Source organism: Centroberyx gerrardi, chromosome 17, assembly GCF_048128805.1.
Source record: "Centroberyx gerrardi isolate f3 chromosome 17, fCenGer3.hap1.cur.20231027, whole genome shotgun sequence".
NCBI lineage: Eukaryota > Metazoa > Chordata > Actinopteri > Beryciformes > Berycidae > Centroberyx > Centroberyx gerrardi.
In genome coordinates this window covers 3,280,011-3,307,902 of record NC_136013.1, presented here as the reverse complement: position 1 = coordinate 3,307,902, position 27,892 = coordinate 3,280,011, and the positions used below count along the sequence as shown (strand labels likewise).

The 27,892-nt window shown below is 42.7% G+C and overlaps 1 protein-coding gene across 6 annotated transcripts in view; it reads left to right on the top strand.

The window, feature by feature from the left end:
• The window catches only part of klc1a (kinesin light chain 1a), a 55,709-nt gene that overhangs the window by 18,560 nt on the left and 9,257 nt on the right, over positions 1-27,892 (top strand). For 3 of the 6 annotated variants that reach the window (XM_071906120.2, XM_071906116.2, XM_071906117.2), the window contains exons 5-14: positions 841-1,069; positions 2,784-2,871; positions 5,843-5,944; positions 10,698-10,871; positions 11,647-11,746; positions 12,047-12,099; positions 13,086-13,153; positions 13,819-13,927; positions 16,358-16,519; positions 25,693-25,823. In XM_071906120.2, the coding sequence (XP_071762221.1) occupies positions 841-1,069; positions 2,784-2,871; positions 5,843-5,944; positions 10,698-10,871; positions 11,647-11,746; positions 12,047-12,099; positions 13,086-13,153; positions 13,819-13,927; positions 16,358-16,519; positions 25,693-25,823 (1,216 nt within the window). Of the gene's footprint in view, positions 1-840; positions 1,070-2,783; positions 2,872-5,842; positions 5,945-10,697; positions 10,872-11,646; positions 11,747-12,046; positions 12,100-13,085; positions 13,154-13,818; positions 13,928-16,357; positions 16,520-25,692; positions 26,590-27,892 lie in introns of those variants that run through there. The other 3 variants (XM_078289487.1, XM_071906118.2, XM_078289486.1) reach the window with 2 other exon arrangements.

The following is a 27,892-nucleotide window of genomic DNA, read 5'->3' as shown; positions in this document are numbered from 1 at the left end:
TGCTATAAACATTTTCCGCTGCCATGAGCGTAGGTAGGGACGGGCTGTTCTGCAGCGAGTGGTTTTGAGCACCTGGTATCATTTGGTCTCTCGCTGCTTCCTGTGAGAGACCGGTGTTATTACTGCTGTGGGCCGCTCCTGCTCCAAACCCGACCGGCCCTCCTTCAGAGTAAATATAGAGCTGCCAGCCTTTAATAAGAAACCCAATCAGGTGGTTTCCTGACCTCTCCTTTATACACACACACACACACACACACACACACACACAGAGACAGACAGACAGACGGCATGGCATGAGAGAGATTCTAGTCATGTCCTCCTGACCCCATTAAACCTGAATTACAGAAGTCAGTACAATTGCTGTGCATCCTAGCAGAATGAGTGCATTGTTTATGAGTATAATAGTTTTTGTTTACATGGCATATGTTAATGGCCAACCAGTGCCAGTTATTTTGGTTTCAGTTTTGTCTACTTTTTTAGGAATTCAAAATAGAAGAACAAGGTTTCAGAGGGGTCTCATAACCAGTCTGTGAATGAATCTAGTAGGAGAAAAGCAGTTCAATTGTACATTTTGAGTGGATTGAAAGTTTGAATTGACCCCCGATCCAAACGCAACACACAGTTAAAGTCAATACATGGCCTGCATGTTTCTAAACATGTTTTGGATACACTTCATCACTGGCAGCGTGTGTGGAATTCTCTGCCAGTCTGTCAAATTGCTAAAATGACATTTCCCACGTTTCCTTTTTTTTGATGTGATTCCATTGGAAAATTGCTAACAACCCATGGCTAAATGGTGATTTCCCTCCTTATCCCTCCCCTCTCTCCATGTGTCTCCAGTCCAGCAGCCTCACAGCAGCGCAGCGGCAGCAGCTGCCCAGCAGGGAGGCTATGAGATCCCGGCCCGCCTGAGGACCCTGCACAACCTGGTGATCCAGTATGCCTCCCAGGGCAGGTATGAGGTGGCCGTGCCCCTCTGCAAGCAGGCTCTGGAAGACCTGGAGAAGACTTCTGGACATGACCACCCAGATGTGGCCACCATGCTCAATATCCTAGCCCTGGTCTACAGGTTAGTCCCTCATGTCTAGTATTGTAGCTGGAGGTCCTGGGACGGTCCTTGATGGGGTTCCAGGGGCTTCCCAGCAAAATGAGGAATAGGTTAATTTCACTATTAATATCATTTTCTAGACAAGTAGCGCAAGTGCAAGTTGAAGTGCAAGTTTATTTATTTGTATAGTCCTTTATCACAAGCCTGTCTCAAAGGACTTTACAGAGAAAGAGTCTAACTAGATCTAACAATCAACCACAGAACAGAATGATATAGGACAAATATAAGTAAAAGCACAAGACATACAAAAGCAGATTTTAGCGAGACATAACAGCCTACCTATTCTACATAGCCTAACCTACCCGGTGCCACCAGCCGTAGACGCTCAATGCATACAAGAAAAAAAAAAAACATGAGAAAATGTGTAGAGGGAACTATTTTGCTCAGAGGTTTCACTGCTCCCTTCTCACCTACAGTATAGTTATGTAATCCTATACTAAATCCTAACTAACAACAAAAAAAAAACTTCTAAGATCTTAGCTTAGTGTGAGATGAAATACCTTGGGAGCCCCTGTTTTACAGTTTAATCGACCATGCTTTATATTCTAGCCCTAGTGTATTCCTCTGAATGTGGGTGTATTTGACAATATTTATGCATTGAATAAGGTGTAGACAACAACAATTACACAATCAATTTTCTTGGCCAGAAATGTAGACGCTCTACAATTTTGGAACCAGTGTTGTGGCTTGTATTCTAGTATTTGGCTGGAACCAGTTTTGCTTCAAACATCAAAAAACGGTAGAACCAGTGAAGCGAGCTTTACGTTTTGTCTGCAGTCCTCACACTGGCTTGTAAATCCCTGAATTCCCCGGCCACTTTCACTGTTTTACAAGGCTCTCAGGTTTTCAGAATGGAATAGAGGCCTGTTAAGGAATGTTGAGACAGTGTTTACCAGTGAGTATGAGACACAAGCCACTATGTTTGCTTGTTATCAACAGAAGGAAAGATTAAAACCTTGTTGTCTCTTCCAGCACAGTTTGAAAGCCCTCCCTCCACACAGAAATCACGGTTTTTCTTAGTTTATTTCAGGGAGAAAGAGGTGATAACGGAACAGCATGTCCTCTTGTTGCCCCCCTCTCCGACATCGTGGCATGTCCCTCGTAACTTTCGGTAACCACCCTCGAAGCATTGCGTGACCGGCCTCTATAGGACGTCCGAACGACAGTCGGGTCCCCACGCCTACGTCAGAGGTAGAGCGGACAAACGCCGCAGCCACAGCCAAAGATTTACAGTGCAGCAGCAGTGTTGGAGTCGGTGTTAATTTCCCACCCCGAGTACAACAGAACAAAAGAAATGACACTCAAGAGCTGGACAAGTATTCTCCAGGGTCGGTCCCATGTTGTTTACTTCCACAAATCTTGGCGTCTGAATAGTCGGCTCAGGTCTTTGGTTTCCCCGGGGGAGTGAGAGACCGGGCCGGCTGGTTGTCACAGAACTCCAGCGCTGATTGTGGGAACTGTAGGAAAGCCATTTCTGCCATGTCATCTGAAAGTAATGAGCTGTTGGTGGAAATTACAAGCATAGTTTATGTCTCTTCTCTCTTTTGTTTGTGTGTGTGTGTTACTCTGTCCATGTGTCTCTGTATACTTCTGTCTGTCTCTGTGTCTGTTTGCTTCTGTCTGTTTATCTCTGTGTGTGTGTGTGTGTGTGTGTGTGTGTGTGTGTGTGTCTCAGGGATCAGAACAAATACAAGGAGGCAGCCAACCTGCTGAATGATGCTCTGGCCATCAGGGAGAAGACTCTTGGCAGGGACCATCCAGCTGTGAGTGCTTTCTTCTTTCTTCTACAGCAAATTTGTTTATCACTGCAGTTTATGGGCTTGTGCTCTAGGACGCTGAATTTTTGTTACATCTGTAAATTTTTAAAGCTGTAAACTGCAAAGCTGTAAATCTGTCAATTTGTGAAACAGCCATCGTGAACGCCAAATGCATTTTAGCCATCTTGAGCAAACCTTTTATTCACATCATAGAGATGCAACGTCCTTTAATTCAATTCAGCTTTATTGTCTCCGAGGGGAAATGGCGTGAAAAACCTATAAACATAGAAATACACAAAAGTACATAAAACATAAGACACAAGAGCCATAAATTCATAAAATCATCCATCCATAGAGCAGCATTAAAATAAACAGCACTAGCAATGGACTGTGCTACAATAAATACATTAACCAGAGTTAAGCCAGTTAATGGCATGGGAAATAAGAGTTCCTCACCCTGTTAGACTTGCCCTTCGGCAGTCTAAACCATCTAACATCATATAATTTTATTTTTACTCATATTGTTATTACTTTTTTGACACTTTGCTCTCCAAGCTACACTTACTTTTGGCTGCCAGAACGCCCCGATTTCCCTTGGGGATCGATAAAATGAATGTTAGAATATTTGGCACAGCTGGCCACCAGGCACACATATAACACCACAGACAGCCGTAATAACACCGCAGCCAAAGTACAAGTTGAATTACTTTTTGTGGCATTTATCAATATCCAAGACTCCATTAAGTGCAAAATGACTTGAATTGCTAAGTGATGCTCCTGGCTGTAAGGTGTAAGGTACTTCTAGGAGATGATGCAATCCAAAAGATTCATATCAATACAGCCCAAAACCATTTCTCTCCACTCTTCATTTAGGTGTTTTATGAAGGACAGTTTTCGCAACCTGCATTTGGGTGTAAAATTTTGATTAACATCTCAATAATCTGCGACAACAGGTACTTGTTTTTTGCTCGTAGCACTTTGCAATTCATGCGGTCTTAAACTGATGCATTGAAACGCGAGTTGGGCAATAATGTGCATCCTCCCGGCAACCAATCTGTATCACTTATATAGCCGATCCCAGAGTGAGATTGTCCGCAGTGTGAGATTGATGACTTCAATTGAAATGTACCTTTTTTTAAATGCGTAAGGAAGGAGCTTATTTATTTATTTATTTTAAGATAATTCTTTCTGGGCTTTTGCCTTTTTTTTATGATAGTTTGTACAGTAGAGATAGACATGAAAGATTAGGAGAGAGAGAGGGGAATGACATGCTGAGCCTCCAGGACGCCCCAGGAAGGAGCAGTTTTACATTTTAAGTTATCGTATAAAGTCCCGGCAGTCGAGAAATCGTGTATTCCCAATAGGAAACAGTAGCACAAGACACTCTAATGGGACAAAACCTGCACATGCTGATGAAGGCTCTGGGAAACTGTGTTCAGACTGCCTACCTTTATACATTTTAAATTACCAAAGATCAAAGTAATTTAAATCGGCAAGGGATTTTCCACCCCAATGTATTCGTCCAGTCGCCCAGCCTTAATTGAAACCAATCCCGTTTCCCCAAGACTGCAAAGAAAACACATCCGTCTTTAAGTCCAGGACGACTAAAGTGAACACAAAGGATTTGAGTAAATAATTAACCTCTGTGTGTGTGTGAGTGTGACTGTAAGCAGACAGCCGGTCCACTAACTGTGTTAACCCCGACAGGCTTGTGTCTCCACTCTCTGGACCTCCATCACTCTCCACTGGGAGAAACTGAGGTTAGGTTCCCCCTCCCACCTCCTCCTCCTCCACAAGGAAGTGATTTTTCTTTGATTCGATATCAGGAAATCCTTAAAGTTTTGGCCGCAAGTGCAACCAATTTGTATCTGACAATGATTCACCTTTTTCTTGATTGTTTTGTTTCCTTCCCATCTTTTTTTTGCTTGTTCATTTTGAATCTAGTCCTGTCTCCCCTCCTCCTGCCCCCAATCTCCTCCTCTTCCTCCTCTCCCCCTCTTTATCTCTCTGTCCTCTCTACTCCCCTTTCTCTTCACCCTCCTCTTTCTCCCTCTGTCTTTTCCTTTTCCCCTCTGTTCCCCTCTCCTCTTCCTTCCCTCTTCTTCTTTCTTATCATGGTTCCTGCTCGGGTCTGGAAAATGTATACGGTGAAAGAATTTGGTTACTTCCAAGTCTTGATAAGATTAGTGATTACACAAACTACGGAAATATACTGTTGTACTTTCCCAACATACATTCCACTATACATTTGCAGTGGTTTCAGACCCCTGTCATCTCACATATTCTGATATTTGTTGCTGTGAAGAATAATCTTCATCTATAGAGTGATATAGCATAGTTTGTAAGGGCAAGATGACAATCTGCGCAAATCATATTGAACACCAAAATCTTCAAATCAAATCAAGGAATTAAGGTCTGGGAAAAATATGGAATTTTTTAATTGAAACCAGTAGGATTCCTATCCGATACTCACGCCTCCCTTTCCTCATCTCCACTCCCCCTCTTCCCCCTACTCTCTCTTCTCTCTATTGCTGCTCCACTCCTTCTCTCTCCTTCCTGAACCCCCCCCCTTCCCTTCACCTCCCCACTCTGCCCCCCTCACCCCCCTTCTTCCTTTCCACATGGGCTCCACAGCCTGGTTTGAATCAGAGTTCAGAGGTGAGCTGCAGGCGCCTCTGTGGCCTCCCTCCTCCTGACTGCACGTGGTGGAGATTCATCGTACAGCTGATTGGGATCGAATTACAACCCACCATAATCACTTCCTGTTTCCCCTCTTCCTCTTCCTCCTTGTCAGTCACTCGCTTCACCAGATCAATGGCACTCAATGCTGCTGTGGTGGAGTCTTGCGGTCGCACACGCACTGCGCACATGGGTGAAGATGATTGAGGCTCAACCCCAAGCTTGAAAAAAGATCTTTGAAGTATTAACTTGTGTGTGTGTGTGTGTGTGTGTGTGTGTGTGTGTGTGTCCCTGCCAGGTGGCTGCCACCCTCAACAACCTGGCTGTGCTGTATGGGAAGAGGGGGAAGTACAAGGAAGCGGAGCCTCTGTGCAAGAGAGCGCTGGAGATCAGAGAAAAGGTGGGTCAAAGGTCACAGAAAGAAAAGAAAAAATTGCACTCAGCCATACTTACGTGAACAAATTGTAAGGAATTTAGACGATTTGTTTCCACTAGTCTGACTAAGAGGATGTTTCATGCTCCAAAAACAATTTCTACTTCCACTCCAGAGCTGGCAGACGTCAACTACGGAGCATTTTGTTTTCCCTTCAGTACACTTAACAACTTGGTCCGCACATCTCAGGCTCTTTCTGTGTCCCACATGGGTGCAAAGGCAGTCAAACACAAGCAAACGTACATACAAGATGAACCCCTGCTTCTGAATGCAGCAGAATGAAATGCAAACACTTTATCCCGCCATGGCAAAGCACTAAAATAAAGTGAAATGTTTTGCTGCACCAGACTGTAATTCTCTCAAAACCAGTGTGTTTTAAGCTGTTGAAGCCTTAATCAGTGGCTCTAACTCACAGACCGAAAGCCAATAAAATGGATTTTAGATTGTTTAGAATTAAAGTAATGAAGACAAAACTGCTACTTGTACCACAGAAAATACAAATGTAAGGGTGTTTTCTCTGTATTTTGTTATTGATTACTTGGCTCCAATATGTGGTCTACCGTTTTGTCCATTAGGATACTGAATGCCCAAGGTAGCAGATAACTCTTTTTCCTCAGCTCCTTTTCTAAGTTTTAAATAGTCAGACTTAATGACTTTTTCAACTTAATGTGTTCCCCCCCAGGCTCATTCCCCTTTCCCCATTCTCCCAGTTGCTTTCTATTGTTCAAAGAAGCGGTGTGGCTTTGGAGAGCCTGAAATCCTCGGAGGTTTTCATTATTTTGCCTCACCTCTAATTTGCCGCTTATAAAGGCACTGCTCAGCAATCCTGAAAGTGCAGAAAAGTCTCTTTTTATTTATCATTCTGTGTCTGTCCTCAGCTCTTCCCTTTGAGCGAGCCCTCCTTCACTCTGCCTCTCGCTCTCCTCTGAGAATGAGACGTCAGCTCGGGTTTAGCTGAGCCATTTCATTTTTTTTTATACTCCTTAAACTCAGATGATAACGCTCTTGCTTAAGCTGGGAGATTTGCCACTGAGTGTTCCTGGACAGGCGAGGGGGGAGGGGGATTGGGGGGGGGGGGGGGGGGGGGGCAGAGTTGCTGAATCAGAAGAATACGTTTTTCCCCGCAGTTTCGCCTTTTTATAGAAAGCTCTTCTCCCTGAGTTTGGTAGGTGGGAGATGGGAAGGAGGACAGAAAGGGGAGAATGAAAGGTATACGCGCATCTCTATTTCTACAAAGTGCTGCTGAAGCATTTAAGTGTTTAGAGTTCTTTTATTTGGGCATATAAAAGTTAGAAAACATGAAGAAGATAGTTGGCAGATTTGTTCAACTTTGAATAAAGATGTATATTGTCTGCACAGAATCTACTGATTCTCTGCTTTATTTCCCCCGCACCCATTAAAACAGTTTCATCCAAACGGTGCTTCATGGGCGGCAGGGTGGCCTGGTGATAAAGAGACCGTCCTGTAACTGGAAGGTCACAGGTTTGATCTGTACAACCAGCAGCCAATATGTCTATCCTTGTGTGTCTTTGTGCAAGAAACTGAAACACTACCTGCTGCCGGCTGACCTTGTCTACATGTGTGTGTGTGTGTGTCTCAGAGAGATACACAAACAAACAAATCCCTGAATTGTCCTGAAATTCTAAAATTCCTTAATTCACCCTATTGCTTGGGTGAAAAATGCTTTCAGTTAGCCTGGTTCCAGACTCCTGAATCTCGTCTCGCCCACTTTTCAGATTTTGTCGAGCGATTCAGAGAGTCTGGTGAAAGTTTGTTTCGTTCATGCAACGGTTTTTCATTGGCGTTTCGGCAGAATAGATTTGTTGAAATCACCCCCTTAACCAACATGTTGTCTTTGCAAAATCAATATTTTTGTCATATTCTACTGACATTTTTGGTAAAGTTAGTAAAACTAACTGGCTGCAGCATCAGTGTGACTGAAGTAACGTTAGAGCGGCCAGATACGTCAGTCACTAGTGATCGGTTCGGGGAAAATAACCCCCCCTCCACAGAGAAAACGTCTAGTCTCAGGAAGTCTCAGGCTGAATAATAGTCTGGATATCAGGCTCGGTTTCAGTCAGTATGCACAGACACAGCTTTTCCTTTATTTAGTTTATTCTATAGGAGCGTAGTGCTTCTTCACAGCTTCCCAGAAACAGCCACGGACTGCAGCACCTTTGGCTTTTGAAGCCATCCTGCCCATCAATAAACACCGATCAATACCTCACCCACCCAGACCTTGGGCGTTGTGTGTGGCTTATGGCAATCCTTTCCCAGCTAATGATGTTCACAGGCAAGCTGTCAGGTCTGTTCTGCTGCTGCTGCGGAGGAGGAGGAGGAGTGGGAGGCTGAGGAAGAGCGGATAGGTGGCACAGCACACGTAGCTTTACATCATCCTCCGGATCACAGACACAGGAGCTGTCAGTTTCCGACAGGGAAGGACATGATCCACTAACACTCAGGATGGGTTTTGATCTCAGACCTCGCGCAGCCATATATTGCACTAAGGTGAAGGGAGAAATCCCCGGAGAACAGACAGTGAGATACTCTGTGAATCTTTTTTTTATCTCCAACCTCTTGTCACTCAATGCTGTTTTTCTCCCTCAATTTTTCTCTCCGCTTCCACTCTTCACATCCGTCCCTTTCCCCCACTGTTTTAATGAGGCGGTTTCTCAATAAGTCAGCAGACTCGCTCTGTCTATCTCTCTCTCTGTCTATCTCTCTTCTTCTTCTTCCCCCTCTATCTGACTGTCTTCTCTTTCTGTCTTCTTTCTCCCTCCTCTCTATCTGCCTATTCTCTTTCTCCATCCTCTTTCTCTTTCCTATGTCTCACTTTCTCTCTTCCCCTTTGTTTTCTTTTCCCCATCTTTCTCTCTCTCTGTCTCTTTTTTGCTCCCACTCAATCCATCTTCTCCACCCTCTCTGCATGTCTTTCCTTTTTTATGTTTATCTTCCTGTCCATCTTCTCTTCCTCCCCCTTGCTCTCAGATTTTTTTCCCTTCTCTGCTTTTTCTCAGTCTTTTTCTCTTCCTATCTCTGTATTCTCTCTCTTATTCTTTGCCCCTCTCTCTCTCTTTGTCTCTCTCCTCTGTCTCTCTCTCTTTGCCAGTCAGTCAGACTCGATCACTCAGATATAACCCTTGCTGCAGTTCTCTAGGCTTATCCACTCAGTGTCTAATGATGCTGCCCCTGCATCTCTTTAACGCTCACTACACTACACTCTAATGGCTTTAAGCTCTCTCAGCACACAGGAAAAGCTCACACTGCTCTCATATCCAGATTAATGCAAGCACGTCCACTTTTTTAAAGTTTTTATGGCATTTCTGCTTCATTTGGAGAGAGAAAGGATGATATGCCCCCCCCCCTTTTGTTGTTTGATAAATTTCTTGCCACCTCTTGCTTCGACTGCAGCCCGTCAAGCGTGGCTGGTTGACTGGTGCTGTGCTGCTGTGTTTGTTTACTGTATTCAGCCTTTATTTAATCAAGCAGGTCTATAGTCCAGACATTTGGCACGGGTCAAAAGCCTTCACGATCCTGTGTAGCTCGAAAGGCAGGTGGGAGCATAGCACTAACACTGCCAAGGTTTACGGGTTTGATTCCCACTGGGGCCGCCCATACGAAAAATATATGCTTTTAGTCTTTGTTCTTACCTGTATTGTATTTCTTTGTCTTAATATTCCTGTGCTCTCTATTTTAACCCCAAAAGCCAATCCAGGCAGAGGGGTTGCGAATTAGCCCTGGCTTGAAACCAGCATGCGTGGCATCTATTTTGTATTTTATATATGAAGCAATGTTTAATGTGTTTGTCCCTGTTAAATAAACGAGTAAATAAAATGTTATGCTCCTGCAGTGGCGCTTTTGGAATAAGTGCATTTACGCTAGGTGTTTACACTCCTATCCAGAGTGACTTAGTCAGAGTGCAACAGTAGAATAAGCTTAAATTCCTAGAGCATCAACATTATATGCAACCAGTGGTAAGCAGGACAAGGGTCAAAGGTCACAGTGCCCTGACACAAGATGTAACAAATATTCCTGTATCCCTAGAATGATCATGTATTAGTTTATGAGTTTATCAAAGATCCCCATTAGCCAACGCGCAGGTGACAGGCTCGTCTTCCTGGGCTCCACGTAAAAAATACGTCAGTTAAAACGTGGGCATGAAATAAAACAAACCTATTACAGAAAAAATAAATTAAAACCGAAAGATAAAATGAGTTTTAAAACGGCAAGAACACGATGACGGCCATCAATTAAAACGCCAAAACTTAACAAAGTGACATAAGGAATTTTTAATAATAAAGTACAGGAAAAAATTTGAAACAAATGCAGAGAAATATAACACAGAATTTACACAGAGAGGCAGCACATGGTAGGAATGATGGGAAATAAGAGCCAGGCAGGAAACTAACTTTTTTTATCCACCGATCACAGTGGCTGGCGGATTCCAAGCTTTACTAGCCATTTACACTGTTTACCAGACAAATTTTTATTTATTTTTTATTTTTTTGAATAGAAAAGAACCCCAAAACAATGATTGGTTACCAGCTACAGCCAAAGCTTTACCAGCATTTGGCTTCTGGCTGGTGGTAATCTGCCACCCTGAATAAGAGCCGTCCACCAAATGGCATGTGCTAGACAGGAGCTGGGGTCTAAGATCTGTTTTGTTTGAAGTAGCGAGTGTTGTTTTAACCCCCCTCCTCCTCCCTCTGTCCCACCCCAGGTGCTGGGGAAGGACCACCCGGATGTGGCCAAGCAGCTGAACAACCTGGCCCTGCTGTGTCAGAACCAGGGCAAGTACGAGGAGGTGGAGTACTACTACATGAGAGCGCTGGAGATCTACCAGACCAAACTGGGCCCCGACGACCCCAACGTGGCCAAGACCAAAAACAACCTGGTGAGAGGCTGGGTGGGGGGGGGAGAACTGGTGTGGTGTCTCATGGGGGAAAACTGCCATAGCCAATTAATAATGAAGTCAGTTTATGTATGTAATCAGGAATAGACATTTCACTAGCTTGCTACAGTTCAGGCTCAAGTGTAAAAACATGTTTACTTTTCAGAATATGAATGGGGGCCACAGAAGAGGGAATGTAAACAGGAGTCAAATAGCCCCGTGCTGCTAGTGCCGACAGCTCTCACACAGATGCAGCAGTTTCTACAAAAGTTTTCAGTGTGATTTAAATACTGTTTATGCTGTGTTTTCATCCCGCTGGCTTCATCAGATTAAAGTGGTGCAAGGAAGAAACACAAATCGGACTGAATCTGAATTATTATGCAAAAAATAAACTATTTTGCGCAGGGTAAAATGATAATCTCAATCACTTTTCTAGCTGTTGTGACCAGAATTATTAGTTTTTTATTTGAAAGACAAAATTATATTACTTTTGGCACTTTTGGCATCTTATAAGAACATCTTGACTGTTTTCAACTACAGTAGACATTGTAAATGAAATGTTTCAGTATTGCTGATATGCCAGTGTTCTACAATTATTAGTTATGGAAAATAAACTTGCAGTATATACAATTACACACGATTAATGTGCAGCCCTAACTTTGCATGGTCGATACCCTGAGAGTTTAACATGCAAAACCCTGGAAAGGAAACGAAACTCGGGAATGATCATTTTCCAGTGTCATGATGACTCAACATTTGTTTCTCTGGGCTCCGCTAGGCGTCCTGCTACCTGAAGCAGGGCAAGTTCAAGCAGGCTGAGACTCTGTATAAAGAAATCCTCACCCGCGCTCACGAGAGGGAGTTCGGCTCTGTCGACGGTAAGATGAAGCAAACGTGACGGAATGAGTACACACACACACACACACTTTACATTTTTACATTTTACACACTGTTACTGTTTGCACTATTCCTACACTTTCCCTTTGCCCACTATAGCTTGATGTAAAGGTTAATATTTCCAGGCTGCTGTTATCGTCTTGGTGGAGGATACAGCTGAATACTCCTTCATAACCAGAGCGACGACTTAACACCTGTCCTCTCCCCTGCTGTCTGTCTGGATGAATGTTATTCTGTCTGTCAGTATCGGTTCAGTTGACCGTGTGTCTGTTTCTCTGCAGATGAGAACAAACCAATATGGATGCATGCAGAGGAGAGAGAGGAACAAAGCAAGGCGAGTGACTGCAGTGCTCTATGAAACCTGTTCATCTTTCTCAAATACTGTTTTATTCTGGACGTTTATTTTTATTTGTCTACCTGACAATCTGTGTCTGCCTATCCATTTATAAGTTTTGTATTTTGTTTTATTTGTGTTTTTGCACCCAAAAATATTAGAATCCCAAAATGTCTTCATTAATATTATGAGAGTAATAAGAGTAATTATCCAATTTTGTTGTCCTACTGTTTTTTCACTTTCCCCCAAACCTTATCATTCCATTGTATTCCATGTTAATGTTAGAATAATTTTTTTTAACTCCATTTTTTGTGATTCTGTGTGCTATTTCCACCAAACGGAAAGCATAGAGCCCGACAATCAACCTGCAGTCCCCTTGTCTTTGTGTTTATATGAGGCGATACCATTTATTGTCCTAAGGGAAATTTAGTTTGCAAGCTTTTTTCAGATCAGAAACCCTCCTGTGTGCATTATAGCAACAGTGGACAACATCCAACACATTCACTGGTTAACCACATGGACTTTCACATTATCAGTCTAGTGATGCCAACTCAGGAAAAAAAAGATGTGTACTGTGTAGCAAACTTGGCAGCATGACATAATTATTCACAACATTTACAGCAACACTTAACATTTACAGTTTGAGGATCTTGGAATAAGAAAGATTGACTTCTACAAAGACTTGGATTAGCAGATTAAGTCTCGGTAATAGCCGTCCACTGCTGATGGTGTGAGTACCCGACTTTCCCAACTAGGAGTAAGAGTTTTTTTAGTCACGGTTTAAAAGGCTTATCGGTTTAGTTGTGCAGGGCGAAGGAATCCTGACCCGGCTGTAATCCCACCGCTAAATACCCTTTCATGTTATCTTTGATGGTATTAAAAAGCGTGCCGTTTTGAAATGGGGGTAATTTACATCTCTGAATGTCATTTCACATTTTAGTTCCGGGATCCGTCCAGACTTGATGAACATGATTTTTCTCTTGTAGGGGAAGCAGAAGGATGGCTCACCATTTGGAGAATATGGAGGCTGGTACAAAGCCTGTAAAGTAGACAGGTGAGTTTCTTTAAAAACTTCTAGAAGAGACGGCAGTTTGGGCAGTGGAAATATGGGCTGTGCTCCCAGCAGTAGAGTCAATATCTATTCAGATGTTTCCTTGCATCAAGATGTTCCTACATGATTAAAGGAACAATGCTGAGGCAACTCCAGGGGCAGTGTTTCCAATCTGAGTTGCCCAAAAAGTTGCCCCATATCTAATCTCTGCCTTTGGACTACATCTTAGACAATGTTGTCATTATTTTCTTATGACCTTATCTGCGTGCCAGTGGCAGAAAGTATTCACAAAAGGTTTTAAATATTTTGTGTTCAGAGATTAAGACTCCGTGCTCTCTGCTGGTCTGGGATCAAATCCTGACAGAAGCTTCACTTCTGTGTCTTGTCAGATTTATTTATAAAGCACTTTTTACAAAGCAAGACACGAAATGAGAGGAAAAACCTGTCGTGTGTTCTCCCTCTGTCTCAAAGAAAAATACTCTGAGGAACAAAATAAGTGTGTGTATGTACTGTGTATATATTAGATTTTATGATATCTTCAGTATCTAGAAGAAGCGGTACTAACTGAACTGTATTTCAGATATATTCAGTTAGTATTGCTTCTTGTAGATACTGAAAACATTATTCCTTCTCCATCATGAGACGTTCCCTCTTCTCTGCCCCCGCAGCCCCACAGTGACCACCACCCTGAAGAACCTGGGCGCCCTCTACAAGCGGCAGGGCAAGTTCGAGGCGGCCGAGACTCTGGAGGAAGCTGCCATGCGTTCCAGAAAACAGGTGTGGTCGCTGGGCGGTGCGACTGGTAATACCAGAGAATTCCTAGCCGGGGTTTGGATGTCACCGTTCATGTTAGAACTGTAGAGAACGGAGGAGATGGTTTTGATAATGTGTACAGCTGTGTGACTGTGGAGAAAGCCGTGCAAGCCCAACCCACCCAATTTACTGTTATTTATATGATTATTCTCATCATTTTTTCAACTCCTCATTACCAGACTCCCTTTATTCTCCCCATTAAATGACACCAAGGTGGCATAGTGAGTCAGGAGGCCACTCTACAACTAGTCTGCATGTTCTATTAAAGGAAAAGTCCACCCTAAAACATTTAACGACTGTTAAAAACAGCTATTGGCAATGTACCTTGAATTTTGTTGTTTGTTGACGTTTTCATGTGGACCTGAGGATGGATTTTTCCTGTAAGCAAAGCTGAATCTTTACCTATTAGGCAGCTGACCCTATAAATTCCCTTCGGCGATCTGTCGAGTATTACAGAAAGTGTCTTTAGTTTCCAAACCTCAGATGTGGATCAGTGCAGCATTCTGGGAAGAGTAAGTGGTGGAAAACCCGCACGCTGCCATAAAATTTAGGATGAGAGGAAACACTCAGCATGCTGGGTAGAGCCTGGAGAGGAGCTTTTTAATTTCTGCCTCTGGTGCTGTGTTGCTTATGAAACTTAATGGGGTTTCCTGTGGAGATAAGGGGCGGGAGGAGCCGTTAAGCCCCCCCAGCGTTTATCTGCATTAGTGCTGCCCGCATTTACAGCTGAGTATCTCTTGGTTATAAAGTAACGCATCACACTGCAGCAAGAATTAAAACAATAGTAGCTCCTGTGGCACTATAGTTATATCTGTAGGGACTAGTCACATAAATATTGGTAGTAAATCAAATCATCAAATAATAAATAAGTCATCTATATTTAGTCAGTTGTCATTTGTGGTATACTGGTGGTGAGACTGGTATTACTGGTAAGCAGAACCTGCTGGGTCTGGATACTACAGATAATCACAGCTTTTCCAGTCACCTACAGGGTCAAAGGGCAGGGAAATTTCTCTAAAATGTTTCTAGCTGTGTCATTTTTGCATTTTTTGGTACATATTGCTCAAGTGTGTGACTTGAGTAAGCAAAAGTGGAAAAATGTGGTCGCACTGTGTAGAAGTGTGAGAGGTGTCAGCGTTCAAATATCTCTGGCTGCACTTTTGTATGAGGACGAGGTCTTGTGTTAACAGTTCAGTTTTGGCATTCAAAACCTATATCATCAAGGAAAACAAACGTTGTTGTTTATTGATCTACCTGGTTAAAGGTGTAATGAATATTCAGAGATCGGTTAATATAAGGAGTGTGTGTTTGTGAAATAAGAGCCATCCAGACTCTGACAACATCACAGTTCTACGGTTCGTTGAACTGCCTCTGTCTGTATTTTTCCCTTCTTGAATAATTTATTCTTCAGGCAGAGTCATAGGAAACAGTCTGTGCGTCAGTCTGCACTGTGGTGTAAAAGTATCACTGGTCTTGCTTTAATTATGCCACAGGCGGCTTGACTTTGCCAGCTTATTGCTGAAAGGGAATACCACTGAATTTTAGCTTTTTAATTAAGCTGATAAATATAAATTCAATCTTATATAACCTTATTCTCATTAATTTAGAAAAGCAGCCATATTTTCAGATAGATTATTTATTATGGCTTTGAGTGTTTCACAGGCCCTGAGGTCATGAAACTTGCTCAGCCTATAAAGGATCACGTAAACCTTCAGGTCACGTAAAAAAAAACATGAAAAAACACCAAAATCTGAGTTTTTCTCGGCAAGGCAGCGCTGTGCAACTCCGTTGTCTTAGTATTCAGAATGATATACTGCTGAATAACGTACATATTCTGTCTCAACATGAGGCACGTTTGGATGTTAAACACTGTACAAGCCCACAAAGTGAGTCTCCCATTCACCATCAATGGAGCACAACAAGAAGGAACAAGAATCAACATGCTCTGTGTGACAGGACGCAACAGGGGTTTATGGGAAATGTAGTCTCAATTTTGAGAAAGACAAAATGCTACACATAGCACCCTCAAAGAAACAATGAATTTTGCCAAATTTGTCTTTGCATTGACTTTTTTTAATTGTTACTTACTGCCATCTACTGTAGTGTGTGTGTGTGTGTGTGTGTGTGTGTGTGTGTGTGTGTGTGTGTGTCTGTTCCAAGATTCAGTGCAGCAGGTGGTTGAAGTCTGGAGCTTTAGTATTAATTGGATTGGTTGAATCGTACTTATTACTGTCCACCGTATATTGTGTGTGTGTGTGTGTGTGGACATAGTGCACAAGCAGCAGGTGGCAGAGTCCTCGGCTTTTGCTTTAATTGGATTAATTGATTGAATTGGCACTTATTGCTGTCTTCTGTATATTTGTGTGTGTGTGTGTGTGTGTGTGTGTGTGTCAGGGTCTGGACACGGTGCATAAGCAGCGGGTGGCGGAGGTCCTGAGCGAGCCGGAGGCCCGGGAGAAGCAGCGAAGCCGCGAGAGCTTGACCTCCGACACGGTGAAATACGAGAGCGGGCCAGACGGCGGCGAGGAAGTGAGTATGAGCGTGGAGTGGAACGGGGTAAGTACAGTACACAGCCCTCCACACGCTACTGAGAGCCTTCAAACCAGGGAGACACACACACACACACACAACACACATCCTGGAGCTTTCTAGACAGAAGCCACATAGGAAGCAATCTGGGCCTCTAATCAGCATATTGGAATAGATGCACAAGGAGAGGAAAAGGATAAGTGATCCTTTGTAGCTCTATGACACTAATACTGCCAGGGTTAGGGGTTCAACTCCCACTGGGGGATGTTTGACCTCATGCTCTTGTAAGACTTTGAATAAAAGCGTCCAACCAAGGACCATATGTGAAAATACAGCAGCAGGATACATACTTGTCTACCATATGTTTATTCACATATCTTGATTTTTTAAAATCTAAATCAACTCTAACATACATGGCTGTCTGGTCATTTAGCTGTACCCTGCAACTACCCACAGGGAGTTGTATCTGTAAGCGTGCTCATCTTAAAGGTGCGTTCACATAAAGCATGTTGGAGCGGTTTATTTGGCCAAGTTAGAACAATGCCGTTTTTACATCTGATAGCCAGCAGTTCCTCATGCTTGGAAGGCCTAGCATAACAAAATAAAGCGAGGGCAAACCACAGTCTGGACTGATGCTCATATTCAGCTATTTCTTCATATGCTCTTAACTGGTATAAATAACAGAGAAGGGAAAGAAAAAAGAAAGAAAGAGCACAAACAAGTCCTGTGATTTTCACTATAATGTAGAGGACTCAAGCTTACCTATAGATCAAAAATTCTATTCCAATATACTTAATACAGGCCCTGATTTAATGCAAATCCTATCAAAATTCATTGCAGCCCGTGTGTTAGGCAAACTGTACGTTGTAAGTTGAAATCCTTCATCACCAATAAATAGTCAGATTTTAACCCAGCCAGTGTTCACTGGCTACTAAGATGTGGAAATAAGTGGTTTCAACAATATAATCCCATATAACTAGCTATCATTATACAGTATAGTTCATTGATTTAAATACTGAAAGTTACAGTGTTATTGTTCATCAGTGGCTTCTGTCAAGGAAGATACTCCAAGGCTGTTCCTCAATTCAGTAGCAGTCAGTTAAACCATCTAATTAGGAAGTGTTCCCATGGGGACAGTTACCAGTGTAAACCTTGTTGGTAACTATTACAGACCTGTTAAAATGACTACACATCATTACATTGATAATGCTGATTGACTGTCAGAATTACGCCTTTACACAGTAGCTAATGCTTCTAGTAGCCTGATGCTGCTGATTGACTGATTAATGAGACCAAGTGAACAGCTGCTCTGCTGAAGCTTTCACTCGGCCGTATCTTAACTCTCTGACAGTCGGCGCCTGTGCTTCAGTCGGAGTGTCTTGCATTTACATACTGCTCTGTTAGCAGCAAACACTATTTTCCACTTAACTCTCTTTCTGTAGAGCACCTGCAACTAACTCTCAGTCTTAATATATGCATTCAGTGCAGCAAAGCCTGCTGGTTATACTTGTAGAGCAGCACATGTTGACACCACCCACCTAACTCCCCGTGCAGCAGAGCCACATATCTAACACAGTCGGTACTTTCAAAGGTCTGGAGGATTTCTCTGGCCTCTAGTGATTGCAGTGGCAGAACTTGTAGATGTAGCATCGCTGTAGGCTGCTCACCTTTTTATTTCTACAAGGCTGCTGCTATTCAGAGCTGGCCTGCTCCCATAGCAACAGTAGTCATAGCGCCCTGAACAACCAATCAGCATCTCCTCCTGCGGTCCCCTGCCTGCCATGCCTTGGGTTGTGGCTCTGGGAGGCTCGGCCCCAAACACACCGATATCTAAACACACTGCTGTGTGAGCCAGCTGTTAGCGTTCAGCCTCCTCAGACTGTCTCAGTATCACCAGCTGATCTCTGGACCTATTTATACTATCAAAGTAGCTTTTCTTGTTTTGGAAACAACTCTAGCTGGAAGTAAATTTGATTAGTAGCATAAATGAAACAAATCTGGTGTGGAATCTTGTTTTGTCCTTGAATCCTTAAACTTAAATAAACAAATGCCTGTCTGTCGAATTCAGTATTAATTTGATTTATTGTCTTGCAGCAGTCTAATATTACTTATTGTAATATATATATTAACTTTTATCAAATATATTTAAATCAGCTTATCTTATCGTTGATTATTTGTATTGTATTGTATTGGTTCCTTGTGAGGACCTCAGGAAAACTAGCTGTGATTAAAATTGGCAGCTAATGGGGATCCTAATAAAATTAATAATTTAAAAAAATAGATTTGCATGAGCTTAAAAAGATGGGCAAACAGAGTTTAGATAGGATTTAGTTTGGTTTCTCCACCACATTCCTGCCTGTCAAGGAGCCAAAGCCAGATGATAAACACGTCAAAAACACGTGACTTCCACTAGAGCGCTCTCCAAAGCAGGGTGTGAAAACTTTTTTCTTTTCACCAGTATAAATAAGTCCTCCGACAACCACCATGACTCATCAGTCTGTTCATCTGACTCAACACGGGCTCTGTACTGTACTCCTTCAGTGTCTTCTGGACACTTCCATGTGTGTGGTCTGTGTTTACTGTACTGTATGTAAATGCCTCTCCTTTCCTTCTGTTTGTTGTGTGTAAAATTATAGCTTATAGTATGTGTGACCTGTACAGAGTAATGCTGCCTGAGAATGAGAAGTGTGTTGTTGTTGTTTTTTCTGATCCTTACTTCCTTCCTTTGCATGCTTGGTTGGCATGTGAGCAGCCAGAGTGGAGGGAAGCCTCTGCATAATGGATGTTTAGGAAAATATAGTGAAACAAGTTTTAGAAATGTGTGTTTTTGCTTATGCTAGATGCAATCTTTCTGACTTAACCAGCCTCCAAAGTGCTGTCATTGCTTATAAGGTAGAATACAGGATAATGGGGTGGTGTGGCCTGCTGGTTAGAGAGACTGTCCTGTAACTGAAAGGTCACAGGTTCAGTCCCTGCAACAGCCTGTCTGTCCATTAACAACCATGTTTCCAGCTGAGATGTTGTTGAGCAACACACTGAACCCCCTTACTTACTTTACTCACTCACAGTAAGTCACTCTGGATGAGAGCGTCAGCTAAATTCCCAAAATGAAAAAAGGCTGAATGATGAATCATGATCACTAAAGAGCTTTTTCCTCATGCTCACATCCAAAGCAGTTCAGAATGAGTGCAATAGCAGAATAAACTTCAGTCCTAGATTACAGAGAGGAATGCAAGAGTCGGTATGAAATCATCAAGACAACAAATACAACAAATTTTAGTGTTCAGCAACTGTCTGGCTGCTCTCATGCGTCTCCTACCTGCATCCCCCCTCCCCCCTCTGTGTGTATTGTGTGATGGTCTAACTGACTTTAACCCTGTTCTACATGATGTAACTGTGCTAACAATGTTCCTTACACAGACACAGTATCTCTCCAACATGGTGTTCCCCTGTCCAGAAACACCACCTAGTGGCAAAGTCGATGAATTACACCTTATCCTGAAATTATTATTATCAATTTATTCAGACAAAAGCCTTTAAAATTAGAAAAAAAGAAAAAAGAACTGACAACAAAAAAATAACCCTGTGATCTTCATATGATGTTTTTGCCATCTTTAGCCCGCAGGAAAATTTGGCTTCTGCTTTTACTAGTTAAGCAGTTAAATTCATATTTAGAACAAAATAAGACTTAAAAGGATGGCTGCTTTCCTGACCAAGCGTCTGGTATTCTAGACCAAACTTAATAGCCACAGCCATAATTTTACCAGCATTTGGCTAGTTGCATGTGTTACTCTCCCACCCTGGTTGTAAGCTTTTTGATTTTCACCCCGGTCAAGTGAGGCCTTTTTATACCTGGATCAGGAACAGGCCCGCGGTGTTTCTGGACTCGGCTGATAGCGCTGTTTGCTGCTCATCCTCCTCCTCCCCCGCTCCCGTTTGTCTTCTCTCTGCCAAGTCTGTCGGTTTCCTCTTCAGTTTGTTTTGGTTTTTCTGATTTCTGGAGCTTCTTTCTTAACGAGTCAGTGGGCGAGACTTAAGGCCATCTGGACTGGACTTTGGAAAATGGCTGGTGGCCGTGCAGGGGGAACAGAACAGAACGGGTATTTTATAACAGGAACCAAAGTAGGTTAGAAGAGACAGACGAGGCCCGGCGGCTCTGTGTTCAAGTGTTATTGTAGCGTTCTGAGATCACTGACCTGTTTTTAGAGGAATTACAGAATATCAGTCTGTTGAATTCATTTGAGTTCATGTTGTTTTTCTGACCCAGCATACAAATACATCACCCTCCTCTTCTGGCCAACAGAAATAAAAACAAAAGACTTAAAATGATTATTTTAGCATGTGAGACAACTGAATACAACTACAGTCTGCGTCAGAATAGCAGTAGTCTACACTTTTTGATATTTTTTGATGGTTGTGGTATTTTATCAGACTTAAATCATTTAGATTTTGACAGTTTTTATTGCCTAAATGTAAATGGCTTGCTTATCAGGGGTTTTCGAGAAGCAGCAATGCTCTCGAAGATAAATCCATGCCACCTAGAACACTGAAAAACAATGCCTGTCTATTCTGCGCTTACAAATTTGACATTTTAAGAGTATGTATAGACGATTGAAACAAAAAAAAGTCTCCCTGCCCTGCCTGTGGTTTTGTTGACGTGAGGCGATCCTGTGTTTCTGCCTCAGCCTCCATTCTTTTCATTCCGCTGTGTCACGCTCTGTTGTTGTTGTTGTCGGATGTTTCTGTGACGCACGAGCCGATGGAGAAATACTGTCTCTGATCTGGGAAACCTGCTTGATGCGCTGACTGCTGTCTGACCCTTTCATTTCCCCTTTCTTCCTCCTTTCTTCCTCTCCCTCCATTGGACTACACTCTTTCATCTTGTTTTTTTCTCTTCTTCCTCCCTCTTTCGTTTTAACTCCTTTTTTAACTTGGCTATCCTTATCTCGCTGTCTTTCTTTTTTTCCATTTTTCTCTCTTTCACTGTTTGTATTTCCTTCTCTCTCTCTCTCTCTCTCTCCTTCTCTCTCTCTCTCTCTCCTCCTGTGTGACCGGCAGGCATAACTCCAGATGCCTTGTAATGGTTCTAAAAACTTGTCTTCTGCATGACGGACGCCTCGCCTCGCCTCAACCTCCCTTCAGCTTTGCAGTTTTCTTCAGCTCTGACTCCCTCTCTCTCTCCTCCACCTCTGGGTTCTGGCGGGGATCCTCCACGCCGGGCCGAACCAGAGCCATAACGTTACTATCACACCCCTCCTGTCTGCTGTGTATGGGAAGACTTGGGGAGGGGGGGGAGTCTGTGTGTGTCTAAAACCAAATCTCTGCTTCCTACCTTGCTTTCTCCAGTGTCTTGAAGCACTGTACTTGACTGTATGTATCTGCTGTATGTGGGGGAATGGGAAGGCGGGTGGGGTTGGGTGGGGGTTTGTAGGATCAGGGAGGAACTTCTGCTTCTTACCTTGTTCTCTTCAATGTCATTTAACACTGTAGTCTCTGCTTCAACACCTCCTCCCTCTGTCTCTCTCTCTCTCTCCAGTGTCTTTAAGCTCTGTACTGCTGTACCCACATACTGGCTGTAGTGGAAACACAGGGAATGGGGTTGAGGGCGGAAATTGACTGTATGTCTCAGAACCAAATCTCTGCTTCGTACCTTGTTCTCTCAACTAAGCATAACTCTGACCATTTTTGGCCTGAACCCTGTTTTCCAAATCTTTCTCCGTCACTCCGATTGATTCGGACCAAAATCTCATCAGTTGCTTCGCTATAGAGCTACTCCATCTTCTTGCCAGGATGCGATTCTTCCAACACAGTCCTAACAGGCCAAAAGACGCACAAAAATCAAATCTGTGTAAATGAAAAGTATCTAAATTTGCGTCTTTCTCGTACAGTTTTAAGATAAGATAAGATGAGATCCCCTAGGGGAAATTCGGGCGTCACAGCATCAGTGTACAGTACAGTAGCAGAACAAAGAGAAGGTAATAAAAAATTATAGAATAAGATTTTGATGCTAGCTTGGCTGTTGCTTTAGCACTTCCTTGTTTCCACTTTGCCGGCCGGCTGTGGCTGCCTGTATACGTGCACCGCTGCGTAAAGTAGTGCAGAATAACTGGATAAACTGAAAATTATATACATACAGAGTCAGTAGGTTAAAAATGACATGCTTTTGGTGGTTTTGGGGATGATTTTTGGAGAGTGTATCGGCCCTATAGGACTGTATTGAAGAGCCACACATAGGCAAGAAAGACATTAGTAGCTTTATAGTGACGCAATTGATGAGATTTTGGTCAGATATGATGGGAAAATGGGGTCCAGGTCGGAAATGGCCCGGAGAAATGGCCTGCTTCATCCCTCCCTCCCTTTTCAGCTTTCTCTCTCTCTCTCTCTGTCTCTCTCTCTCTCTCTCTCTCTCTCTCTCTGGGGGGGGGGTGGGGGGCTTTCTGTCTGTCCTGTATGATTCATGCAATGGAGTTTAAATTCAGCATTTTACATCAGTTATTGTTAGTGGTGACTCCAAACGGGACGTGTCCGGCTCGTAGTAAAACCCAACATGCTGTAAATACATCGACTTCCCCTCGTCAGCATGACCGTGACGCTCACACCGAGCAACACCGATTATTATTATTATTGTGGCTCTCTAGGATTCTACTTCTATTAGAGTTTAGACACTAGTGCATCACTCTGTGCTGTCATCTTTTCCAGTGATATCAGACTAAAACAGTGTTGTGATGTCATGATGGTAATAGACTCCATGCACGATGGGTGGCGTTGGGCTCATTAACACCAGTCAAAATTCAAGGATTTAAATCGTCAGCTTTTTAGCTAGGCTGACTCCTGCTACGTAGTTAGTGTCGGCGATTTTTTAAAATTGCAGCTGTAAAACGTTTTCAGATAAATGTCGAAGTGTGATAAGTGTCTAGAGACTGGAAGTGGGACGTTCGGCCGATACGAAGCGCTTAGCATCGTGCATTGGGCCTATTCATCTTCTGTATAGCACTGTATATAGATGTCAGTTTGCTTGAAGGGGTGGGGGGGGAGGGGGGGGATGGGTGGGGGGGGGGTGCAGAGGGTTGGATGGAAGGAAGCAATGAGCCTTTGTTGCATTTGCTGGAAATTCAAATAGTCTACTCGTCTCTGTTCTTGGCTCCTGCTACTAATCTCCTCCGTGTCTCCCGTCCCGTTTGTGCATCTTACAGTTTGTCTTTCTAAACTTCTAATAAAACCTTAACTCTTTGCTCACCTAAATCTTTGCCTGTCGCCTCTTTGTGTGCTCCCTCTCTTTCTGTGTGTGTGTGTGTGTGTGTGTGTGTGTGTGTGTGTGTGTGTGTGTTCATAACTGAGTGGGCCCTAAATCTTAAAACCTTTTAGTGGCTGTAGTCATATTTAAGTACTTTACAGCTTCTTCTTCAATTTTGACTGAATGCATCTATCAGCAATGTGCTTCATGAGTTTTTTATTGGTTAATTATTGAATTCATTAATTGAATTTAAATACTGGGATTGGCTGGGTGTGGCAGCTGTACTGGACTGTACTATGCTTCACATGATGCAAACATGGCAGGATCGGGTGGAATTAAAGCAATAAAATCTAAAGTAGATGCAAGCGATGCTAACTCTGGCTGATTGGAATCGAGGACATACTTACATCCCCATGTCCTGGTTAATTTAGGATTTTTCACAGAAACTAATGTGTGATTGTGATTAATACTTCCCAAGTGTGAAAAAGACAATTGTAATACTCTATGTATGTATCCCCTGAAGCAATAAACACAATACCTTTATTTGATAGTAGTAATATTCACTTTCCATTCACTTTCTTTAAAGAGGTAGCCCAAATATTCACAAACTAGGTTGATAATACCAGAAGTCTTGGCCTTATCTTTTAAGAAGAGATTAACTTCATTGATCCCTGAGGGGAAATTAGGTCATTAAAATGCAGTGAATGAGGGTGAACATACTAGATGTTTTACATATAAGACATCATGGTTCAAAAAGGTTAAAGTTGTTTTTTTGTTTATGAAGGGGAGACTCAACCTGCCCAGAGGCTTAAGACTGAGACAGTGTGCCGTACCTCACTTCCCTCTTTCCTCACCGACACCACTGCTACATCCTAGAAGGAAGAACAGATTAGAGGCAGAAATAATCTTATAGGTTGAGCTGGTTGAGAATTTACATACAAATGAAAATGGCGATGACTTCTTTTTTGATTTTGTCGTCTCCTCCCTTCTTTTTGGGGATCTATGTAGGCATGAAGGGTTCAAGATTGGACTAAACTGGACCAGAGACTCTTTGTCTCTGATAAACTCAGTACACAACAAATTAGCTACAGAAAGCAGTTTGCCACACAACCTTAATACAGGTCTAATCTGAGGTCTTGGTGCTTTTATGAATCAAGTGAAGGCCTCCCTAATGTTCAGAGGATTTCAGCACATGAGGCCGTCCGTCTGTCTGAATGCAGACATGTTGCCTCTTTCACACACATACAGTTTGCATACAGATTAGATCATGCTTAATTTGTCAGTGACGACACTTTGTGTGAAGGAGACTAATACAGGTAGGGGTTATATTTGGATTAATACGCAAACACAGTAAAAGCTGCTCATTCTAGAAGTACAACGCACAGACGACTGAATGAATCTGCTGGTGTGCATCTGCATTCCTGTATCGTGTACGCACATGAGATTGTGTATTTTTATATGCATTATGAGTGTGTTTGTGCTTGTGTATGTATATTAGGGTTTGACTGATATGGGTTTTCAGATTTATTGTTTTTTTGCCAATAGCCACTATTTTGTGCTGTACATTTAAATGTGACCATTATTAAGCCAAAAGAATTCCCTACAATTACAAAGAGGAGAGGGTGGAAAAAACTCACCCTAACAACATTTAAAGCATGTGACACTAAAACTCTCCATTAAAACATGCAAACAAAATTTTTGGGTGGGTTGAGACGGGTTTCATTCTAGATTTTACAGACTGACACTCCTGAAACTGTGGAGTAAAGTCAGATCCTCCCCTCCATCATATCAGCTTTGATTTTTATTCTAAGGCCAATACCGGCCCGATAAATCAGTCTAACCCTTCTGTATATACACTCTTGAGCGTGTGGGTGTGTGTATGCACTCTGCGTATGTTGTCATTTGAATGGAGTGTGTGAGTGAGTGTGTGTGTGTGTGAGTGTAACCCTGTGACGTCTCCCATCAGGACGGCTCCGGCTCTCTGAAGAGGAGCGGCTCCTTCAGTAAACTGCGAGCGTCGATCCGCCGCAGCAGCGAGAAACTCGTCCGCAAGCTGAAAGGCGGCTCTTCACGAGACAGTGAGCCCAAAAACCCCGGGTAACTATCCCCAGACAGCCGACCCGCCCGCTAGCTGACTTTTTAAATTATGCACTGGAGGCCCAGAGGTACAGCCCCCACCCCTCCACCCCTCCCCTCCACCCCTCCGCCCCTCCTGTCCACGACTGGTGTACTAACCAAAAACAAAACAAAAAAAGGGATTCACTCCACTTTGCTGGTGGTGAAGTGGTGTAACTCTGACGCTCTGTTTTGCACATGAAATGAACAAGGGAGCTGTTACTGGCACATACATGTCTTTTTATTATTTTTTTTCTCCACTGATTAATGTACCTTGCTGTACTCATACTGGCACAATACAGTTTGGTTTTTCTATTGTTTTGCCTCATGGTTCGGTTTTGGTGTTGACCTCATGCACACGGCGGCCATTTTGAACACTTTGGGGTGGGGAAACTCGACCCTGGAAGAGCGAGTTCAGCCCGGCTCTGTCCTGATTCCCCGCTGAAAAACACGTTAGAAAACAGATCTCAAGAATCTGGTTCACACTTTAATATATTTGGTCCAATATTTATCACTAGCTACCAGAGTCTAGCCAAGGCAGCTAGCTAGTAGCATGCTAACTAGCAGAGGTGAGGAGTCGGATTAGAGTCAGACTCGAGTCGTAACTTTAATTGTTTGAGACTTGACTTGATGCATGAAAAGAAGACCTGAGACTTGACTTGACAAGTTTTTATCCTATTAAAAGATATTTCGTTTTCTTTAAGATATTAAATTGATACTGGACTCTTGATTTGTTCTGACTTGACTTGCTGTTCTACATTTAGACTTGACTTTAATGACTTGGACTTGATTTGGTGATCTACATTTAGACTTGGGACTTGACTTGAGACTTGTGCCTCAAGACTTGAATCTGACTTGGGACCTCTGCTAACTAGTAAGCTAACTAACTTCCCTGCTAAATCCAAGCTGTCATTATGGTTGCTGTTCCTGAGATTGCTCGATAATTCGCTAACTGTCTGGTCCGTCTGAAGTCCTCATTTATGTGTTGAAGTAACACTTGATTTATAACAATCTCCCGGTTATAAATTCCCACCCCGAGTGTTCAAAATGGCCACCGTGTTAATAAGGTCTGTGGGTATGATGGAAGCGCGGACGCAAGGCACCCAGACATTTTTGGCTCTGGCTCTGGTTTACATGCTGCTTCCTCCCACCAAACCTGTTCAGTATCGCAGTAGAGAACCAAAGGGTGCTGATGCCGTATCAGGACCGGTGCAGGTGCAGAACGGTGCTGGTGCAGTGGAAAAAAAAAAACTAACACGACTACTTCATGACTTCACTCACTGGCAGCGTGTGAAGGAGCGTCTGTGATGAGACACAAACTACTAATGTCTGCTTCTGAAATGCCTTTATGCTTTACAGCCTGTGGAACTCATTTATTTTTTGTTTTAACCTCTTAATAGTTACACCTATTTATTACATTTTGTGGCTTTTGGACTATTTATTTCAATTGGTTTTGAAATATAGTTCATTTTATTAGCGTTGGAATTTTATTATTTTCTATTTCTTTGTGAATTTTACTTTAAAAAAACAACAACTTGTCTGCATGGCTGTTTTTGTTTCGAATTCTATGCTGTGTTTGAATTTTTATTTATGAATAAACTTTCCATGTGAATGTATACTTGCATGCCTCATCTGTGTTACTCACTCGTTTTCCATTTTCCTCTCTGTGCCGCTCTCCTCTGTTGCTGATGATGTCACTCTGTCGTCATCATCATCATCATCACTCTCTGACTCAGGAGGCTGATGTCAGTAAAGTTAAAGTAAAGCACTGCAGCGATGTCCATCTTAACAAGTCATTTCATCTGTTTTCAAGTGATGTTTTCCTGAGGCAGGTGCAGCAGTCGGCTTCAAGATGCTGTCGCTTGTTTCAGGAATATTCTGGAAACGAGAGAAACGGCGTTGAAAACTAGTAAAACAAGAACGCGGAAGACAATAAAAACAAAATCGTCGACAATAAAAACAAAATCCCAGATCATCACTAAAATCAAGTTTCTAAAAATGATATTTAAAAAAAAAAATTCTTATTTTAAAGGTGTATTTATTAATCTGTG